Consider the following 8,594-nt stretch of genomic DNA (forward strand, 5'->3'; position numbering starts at 1 on the left):
CCCCACCTAAGGGTGGGAAAACACTGAGAAGCTGGTGATATACATAGCCCAGGGGCACAGGCTCACGAAAAGTCTGGGACCTAATCATAAGATTATAAAATGCTTCTCCTCCCCCATACCTCAAGGTCTCATCACTAAAGCCCTATTTATAGCAGTTCCTTTTAGTCAGTTCCTTTTAACAACAGTAACAACAACAACAAAAAGCAAGGCATACCAAAAAGTAAAAAGAGTTTGAAAAGAGGGAGCAGGGATCAGAACCAGACTCAGATATGGCAGAGGGACGCTGGAATGAGCAGACCAGGGATTTAAAACAATTATGATTAAGATGCTAAGGGCTCTAATGGAAAAAGTAGACAACAGACAAGAGCAAACAGATGGGTAATGTGTAAGCAGAGAGATGGAAATTCTAAGAATCAAAAGCAAACACCAGAATTCAAAAACACTAACAGAAAAGAAGAATGCCTTTGATGGTCTCACACGTATACTGGATACAGCTGAGGAAAGAATCTCTGACCTTGAGGATACGTCAAGAAATGGAAACTTCAAAAACTGAAAAGTAAGGCTTCCCTGGTGGCGCAGTGGTTGAGAGTCCGCCTGCCGATGCAGGGAACGCGGGTTCGTGCCCCGGTCCGGGAAGATCCCACATGCCGCGGAGCGGCTGGGCCCGTGAGCCATGGCCGCTGAGCCTGCGCGTCCGGAGCCCGTGCTTCGCAACGGGAGAGGCCACAACAGTGAGAGGCCCGCGTACCGCAAAAAAACAAAACTGAAAAGTAAACCAAAGACAGAAAAAAAAGGAACAGATTATCCAAGAACTGTGAGACAACCACAAAAGTTGTGGCACACTCATAATGGAAATACCAGGAGAAGAAACACAAGAAACAACTGAAGCAATAATGACCAAGAATTTCCCCAAATTAATATCAGATACCAAAACAGGCAGAGATCGAGGAAGCTCAGAGAATACCAAGCAGAAAAAATGTCTCCAAACCCACACCTATGTATATCATATTCAGCTGCAAAAAAAAAAAAAAAAAAGAGATAATGGGGTCCAGGCTTCTACTTGGAAAACATGAAGGAAATGAAATGAGAAATGTGTAGAACCCAAATTCAAATTCTTACCACTCCACTATCTTGTCAGTTCTCCCCTGCCAAGACTGAGCTGATACTGACACAGGAAGGGGGCAGGGCACAACCTTTAAAACAATGACATAGCCCGAGGGCATGACATAAACTGATCAGAACCACCTAGGTCCAAGATGGACCATGACAGTTCCAAGGCTGACCATGTTAAGGTCAAAAGTGGGCGGTGGTTCAATTCCTGGAAATCCCCACCCCTTCCCCCAAATAGCTGGAATACTCCTCCCACTCATTAGCCTATGAAATTACCCACCCCTATAAAAACTGACAACCCCACACCCTGAGTCCTCTTGCCTTCCAAGATGGCCCACACTCTGTGGAGTGTGTATCTCCCTGAATAAACCTTCCTTCACTTTACTGTGTCTTGCTCTTGAATTCTTGCCTGCACGAAGCCAAGAACCCACACTGGGCGGCCATCCCAGGGACTCGGACATGGCTTGGGATGTGACCATCCTCTCGCACCCCACTCTCTTTCCTGCAACATCTTTTCTGGCACCCAATGCGGGGCCTCCATGGCCATAATCTCGATCCGCCTACTGGGCTATGGCTCCCCTCTGAAGGGTGGCTGGGACTCACCCTGAGCCACGTAGATTCAAGTAGCCCGTTAAGCGGCAGCTGACGTCACCTGCAGGATCCGGCAGAGACCAGTTCTCTGGCCGCGAAGAAGCGCACTGAGGCCAAGGCTTTTCCCCCTCGGTCTTTCTCATTCTCCTATTGCTCTATCTCTTTGGACTTGAAAAGATCCACCCAGACGACCACCGAACATCCAAATGAAGACTGCGCGGCAAGTAATTGACAACTTGGTTGGGTGAGTTTCCCCTGTGGCCCCTCGAGCCCAATTCCCCCTCCCTACTCGTTTCATCCCAGTCAAGTTCTGGGAAGTCAGAACTGCGAGGGGGCCCAGATTGGGGGACTACTAGATTTGCAGCCCGCCCGCAATGAGGCTTATGGCTTCATTGCACCTCGGAGCAGATGTTGCAGGCAAGCACTTCCCTAAAGAGGGTTGCAGTCCCTTCCTCCCTAGGAAACGTCGAGGCTGTGCACCTTCCTAATCCCACTCAGCCCTCCTACTTTTTCCGGATTTTATCAACCCCCAAGGGGAGGTAGCTGGTGAGCACCTTTCTCAGCGGGCTTACGGATCTCTCTTGGGAAGCATCATGGCTGGACACCTTCCTTACTGTCCTGGATTTCCCTTATATCTTCCTTTTCTCATGACTTCTTGGACTGTCTGTTGACCCTTGAGCCTCCTTGCTGGCTTTACCGGCAAGTTGGGTATTACCTCTTTTACTTCTGTGGAGAGGTAGCCCTCCTCAATATCCCAAGGACCATATCCTGAGGGGAGTTTTTGCCTTTTATTGTTATCACCGCCTTGTGGGCTCCAGCCCTACCCTTCAGCTCTATTTGTTTCTCTTTCTTTTGTTTCAGTAGGGATAAAGTTCATCCGTTTAGGGGGTCCTAGGTCTCTTCCCTCCCTCTCTGAAGGATTTAGGCCCTGAGACTCTAATTGCTTTTTCTCACCCTGGCTCTTGTTCCTTTCCTTGACCTAATCCAAGGGGCCTCCTCAGGCTGACTGACCAGGCAGGTTTGGGGTGCTCATAGGGACCCCACAGTTGACACTGGGAGAATGCCAGGACAAATATCTACCATAACTACCATCTGTCCAGGATCCATCAGACCGCTGTCTTGTCAAGACATCCCAACAAAAAATGGGGCAACTCCAAGCACCCCAATGGACTCCCCACTAGGATGCATATTAGCTAATTGAGGAAAATGAGCTAATATGGCTAATTTAGCTATGGCTTAAAGAGGATGGCTTAAGAAAAAAAGAAATTAATTTCCTTTTGCAATACTGCATGGCCCCAATACAAACTAGGGGACCAAGAGATCTGGCCAAAGATGGGTCATTGAATCACAATACCATCTTTCAGCTGGACCTGTTTTGTAAAAGGGAAGGTAAATGGGTGGAAGTCCCATACATCCAAAGGCTCATGGCCCTATTCCAAAATCCAGGTCTAAAGAACTCCTGCCAGGGGGCTTATCTGGTGACGCAGTGGTTGAGAATCTGCCTGCCAATGCAGGGGACAGGGGTTCGAGCCCTGGTCTGGGAGGATCCCACATGCCGCGGAGCAACTAGGCCCGTGAGCCACAACTACTGAGGCTGCGCGTCTGGAACCTGTGCTCCGCAACAAGAGAGGCCGCGATAGTGAGAGGCCCGCACACCGCGGTGAAGAGTGGCCCCTGCTTGCCACAACTAGAGAAAGCCCTCGCAGAGAAATGAAGACCCAGCACAGCCAAAAGTAAAATAAATAAATTTAAAAAAAAAGAACTCCTGCCAGGTGTGCTTGGCTCACATCCCTTCAAAGTGCCCTCTCCCCCCGATAGGAACCTGATGTTTTAGATGATCTCCTTATGAGGCAACCTCCCCAAGGTCCACAACCGAGATATCCTACCTACCCCAATTCTGAGGGGGGACAGTTTCCAGACCATTTACCCCTAATCCCCTACACACACACCACACACACACACACACACACACACACAAACACCCCGCCGTAAATCAGCTCATGGATTTGGCCTTTGGAGTATTTAACAATAGAGATAGTGTTGAAGAGGCAAAAAGCATTAAGGGACAACATCTAACAGCACAATTACTGGAGGCAGCCCTACCCCTGCACCACCTCAGGGTTACCCTCCCTTGTGAAGACCCATGGTGAGGACAAGATCCAGAGAGCCTAGAGCAGAGCCACTGTCTCCTGAGAAAACATCTGTTTTAAGTGTAGCCAAGAGGGCCACTGGAAGAACGAACACTCCCTGTATGGGGAAATTTCACTGGGACACTGCCCAGTATGCGAATGAGAGGGCCACTGGAATTGGGACCACCCCCAAAGGGGGTGGACTCGGGGCCCCCAAACCAGTGATGGCCAAGAGGACTGAAGACTGATGGGACCTAGGAACCTCCCCAGCTCCCAAAGGACACCTGGTTATTTCTCTGGCGGAGCTTTGGGTAACCCTTGATGAGGCAGGTAGGAAATTTATTTTCTTATTCGCTACAGGGAACTCTTGCTCTGTGCTGACTGATTCCCCTGGACCCTTGTCCTCCCAATCCTGTATGATAATGGGGATTGGTGGAAAGCCCCAAACCAAGCAATTCACCCCTCCCCTCAACTGCTTGCTAGGAAATTTTACATTTGCACATCAGTTTCTTCTCATGCCTGAGTGCCCTCTCCCCTTGTTGGGAACAGACTCGCTCATTAAATTCCAGACAATAGTCCAAGTTGGAGACCCTCACAGGGAAGACACCCACCAAGAAAGACAATTACTCTTGACTGAAGGAGTCTACCCCAGTTCCAAGCCAGAGGGCATCTCCATTCCACCCTGTCTGAGTTTTTAAACTATGGGCTATTAGACTGGTTCACAGTGGCAGAACTAAAGGTCACTTTCTTCTGCGTTTCCCTGCTGCACCAAGACTCCCAATATCTCTTTGCCTTTGAGTGGACAAATCCAGACGCTGTAATACCATGAATGCCTCCACTCTGTGTGCTTATAAAATTCAAGCTGAGTGTGCCTGCAGGATAGGAATGGAATGGACGGGAAAAAATTGGGCTAAAAATTGTCCAGCTACCTTTAAAAATGGGATCACATGAGGCTATAGGCAAGCCTCCTCAAAGGCCAGAGTAAGAGCCATAATTTTAAAATTTCTTAAGCCCAGGGAGGATCCCCCAAATTGTAAATAGATTACCAAAATGAGAGGCCACTGGTCTGACTAAACTAACCATACCTGATAGGAATTTTGGGGGAGGGCTTCTCCCCTAAACTAAATGAGGAAAAGTAAAACATTCCAACATAGGTAAATGGGTACGTCAGTCCTTCAATATCATTGAGGTAACCATCCAATGCTTTGGAAAAAAACAAAACAAAACTTGTCCTTGTTTTACAAATCTAGTTTTTACAGGACCAGAGGTGTGACTCCAAAAATAATCCAAAGCCCATCGATCCATTTACCACTCCCCAAACCTTCCCTATTTATATTAAGAGGCTTGTAAGTATTAAACAAAGGGGAAACAAAGTCATCCTAGGAGGAACTTGCCTGTACCTCTGAGATGAAAATGTCCTATCTGGTCTTCTTAGGAACGCTTCTCTCTGCCATCTTTTTAAAATACAAATTTTGAAAAAGGAGGTAAATAATTTGGAACTTGTCAAGGACAAATAAAAATCTTAAGTATCTTTTCCATAAATATTAGTAAAAAGGTTTTAGCCATTTGGACAAGTGAGCTTGATTTGTTCCATCTGCCGGAAACCCAATTTTAATCCAATCTCTTTTGTAGACTGATGGGTTTTAAATTACTGTACCTGACTCATGGCTGAAATTTTGGAATGGGAACTCTGAGGCCTCTGTGTTTGTGTGTTTGTAAGTATCTACGTGTGTGTCGTGGATGTATGGTATTGCCAAAAATTAATTCATAAAAGAGCTCTATTTAATTGACTTAAAGAAAATTAAGCACTTATATAATCAGAAATAAAAAAATAATCTGGCCAGAATAAGTATTGTCTCACAGTGACCTGTGATCTTATTTAACCAAGTGTTTTAAAACTTTTTGACAAACTTCACAAATAAACATTTTAATTAAAGTTCTTTTGATTTCCAGCTAACTTTGGGATAATTTAGAGGACCCCTAAAGTATCTCAAAGAGAAATATTTAACTAGGATTATTTGGTATGTTAAATTAAATGCAGTCATTCATAATTCGGGTTATTGTAACCAAGTTTCTTTATCGATTGCCCTGTAATCAGATGTTTAACCAAGGCTTTTAAGTCTTTTGTCATTTGTAGTTATTCTTGTACTCTGATGCTGTTACAAAAAGCGTTGCATCGGGCTTCCCTGGTGGCGCAGTGGTTGAGAGTCCGCCTGCCGATGCAGGGGACACAGGTTCGTGCCCCGGTCCGGGAAGATCCCACATGCCGCGGAGCGGCTGGGACCGTGAGCCATGGCCGCTGAGCCTGCGCGTCCGGAGCCTGTGCTCCGCAACGGGAGAGGCCACAACAGTGAGAGGCCCGCGTACCGCAAAAAAAAAAAAAAAAAAAAAGAATTAATAGTCTCCCCAAATTCCCTGATTGCATGGAGTGATACCTTTGTGTCTCTGTCCCTTCTGCAGTGTTATACTGACCTACAGACTGTAAAAGTGTTCTGGCTGTTTTTCTTGGAGATTTTCTACTTTGGCACTTATATTTAACATACAATTTCAAGAAGGCACAAAACTCTTTACATTGCTTAATGACATAAGATAGATTGAAACGGAGTTTGGGTTATAGTAAGTAACTAGTAATTAGTGTCAGGAAATGTTGGACTTACTTTATTGGTAGCTATGATGGTACAGAGGATAAAGTGAAGCGCAGAGAATGAAGTAACATTGTCCAGGGTCGCACAGCTCCTACATGTCAGACTCCACCTCTGATCTTAGCACCACATTTTAGTGAACAATGAGCTCTGAATCGGTTCCCACTCCTTGCTCATTTTTTTTTTTTTTTTTTTGCGGCACGCGGGCCTCTCACCGTTCTGGCCTCTCCCGTTGCGGAGCACAGGCTCCGGATGCGCAGGCTCAGCGGCCATGGCTCACGGGCCCAGCCGCTCTGCGGCATGTGGGATCCTCCCGGACCGGGGCCCGAACCTGCGTCCCCTGCATCGGCAGGCGGACTCCCAACCACTGCGCCACCAGGGAAGCCCTCCTTGCTCACTTTTAACATGCAATTCAGAAGAAAGACTGCCCCTAGCAATTTTGGAGAAAAAGTAACTAATGTATCTATGTATCTACCTTCATTGGACAGAAATAGGGGTGCTCAGTGGAGGAAAGATTCACTGTGAAACTGATCACTTACCATCTGTTTCCTTCACCTCTTCAATCCAAATGTTTTCAGATTGCTCAGCTCATAGCCTCAACCCAACCAGCCAGAAGGGTCCAAAGAGTAGAGAGGAGGACCATGGGCCACAAGAGCCCCTGAGCTGCAGAGGAAGGAGCAGAACAAGAGAGGAAGCCCCAAAAGGGTGGGCGTGTGTACAATCTCCATCTCCCCAGCACCCTCTTCTGGGCCCTCATTACCTCCCTGTTCCTCAGGCTGTAAATGAGTGGGTTGAGCGTTGGCACAAAGATGGTGTAGAAGGTGGAGATGGCTCTGTCTCCCGCTGGTGTTCCAGCAGAAGCCTTCTGCATGTAGTTAAATATGCCTCCCCCGTAGTAAAGGCCCACCACAGCCAGGTGGGAGGAGCAAGTGGTCAGAGCCTTCTGTTTCCCCTCAGTAGAAGGCATGCTAATCACAGCCGTGAGGACCCGGGCATGGGAAGCCACAATGACCCCCAGAAGCAGCATGACCACACAGCAAGCGTAGATGAAGTCCTGGAAGAGCGAGGTGTCAGCACGAGAGAGCCTCAGCAGGGCGGGGATCTCACAGGAAAAGTGATCCACCTGTAGAGAGCCGCAGTAGGGGAAGCGGAAGACCACGCCCATGTCAATCACGCTGTCGGCCACTCCAACCATCCAGGACACCAAGGTCATCAGACAACAGGCCTTCCAGTTCATGAGCGTAGGGTACCGCGGGGGGTGACACACTGCCACGTACCTGTCATAGGCCATGACCGCTAGGAGGAAGCACTCAGCTCCTCCTACCGTGACCACTAAGAAGACCTGAGCTGCGCAGCCACCCTGAGAGATGAACTTACTGCCCGAGAGGAAGTTGGCTGTCATCTTGGCTACTACCGTGCCATTCAGGGTCAGGTCCATGATAGAGAGCTGGCTGAGAAGAAAGTACATCGGGATGTGCAGGCACCTATCGGCTTGTAAGAGCAGGAAGAAGAGGATGTTGCCAGCCAGGGCGGCAGCAGAGGCCAGAGGACGAGGGAAAAAAGGAAGAAATCATATGGTGAGTAGCTGAACAGACCCAAAAGGATGAAATCCGCTAGGGCGGTGTGGTTCCACACATCCATGGCCTTGGCTGAAGAAAAAATAGAGGAGCAAGCATAGGAACAAAGCAACTTACCTGGCATCTGTATCATACAAGGAAGATAACTGCCTCCTGTCTCTTCTACAGGGCAGTGCCCAGGGCATCGTCATAGCCCCATCCTTTCCTTCTGCAGTGAATATCCATTTGCTCTCAGAGGTCCTCAGGATTTGATCTTATTTCTCTTGAAAGACCAGGGAGCAACCCCCAGAGGAGGAGGGTCAGAGAATGCAAGGGAGAGAGAGAAGGGGTTTTAAGTAACAGGTGACCAGCCGTAGATTTACGAAAAGGGGATATAGATTTAAGAAGATGTAGGGGAACACAATGTCACCCCAAAATGTCTCTTTGGCATGTGGATTATTTAGAGCTGAAAACAATCCAGGCACAAAAGACTAAGGAAGAAACTTTGACCTTCCCCCTAAGCACCTAAAAGAATTTAGACAGAGAGCCTGTCCCAGAATAGAGCT

The 8,594-nt window shown here is 47.7% G+C and overlaps 1 protein-coding gene across 1 annotated transcript; it reads right to left on the minus strand.

Annotated features, from left to right (window-relative positions):
• Positions 1–7,055: 7,055 nt before the first annotated feature.
• LOC309959996 (olfactory receptor 2M3-like) lies at positions 7,056–8,113 on the minus strand (the record flags this gene model as incomplete). The annotated part of the gene is given in 2 exon segments (XM_082836539.1): positions 7,056–8,020; positions 8,023–8,113. Coding segments are annotated over 2 exon segments (1,056 nt in total).
• Between the last annotated feature and the right edge of the window lie 481 nt (positions 8,114–8,594).

This window comes from Leucopleurus acutus (assembly GCF_964270905.1).
Source record: "Leucopleurus acutus genome assembly, chromosome: 3".
NCBI lineage: Eukaryota > Metazoa > Chordata > Mammalia > Artiodactyla > Delphinidae > Leucopleurus > Leucopleurus acutus.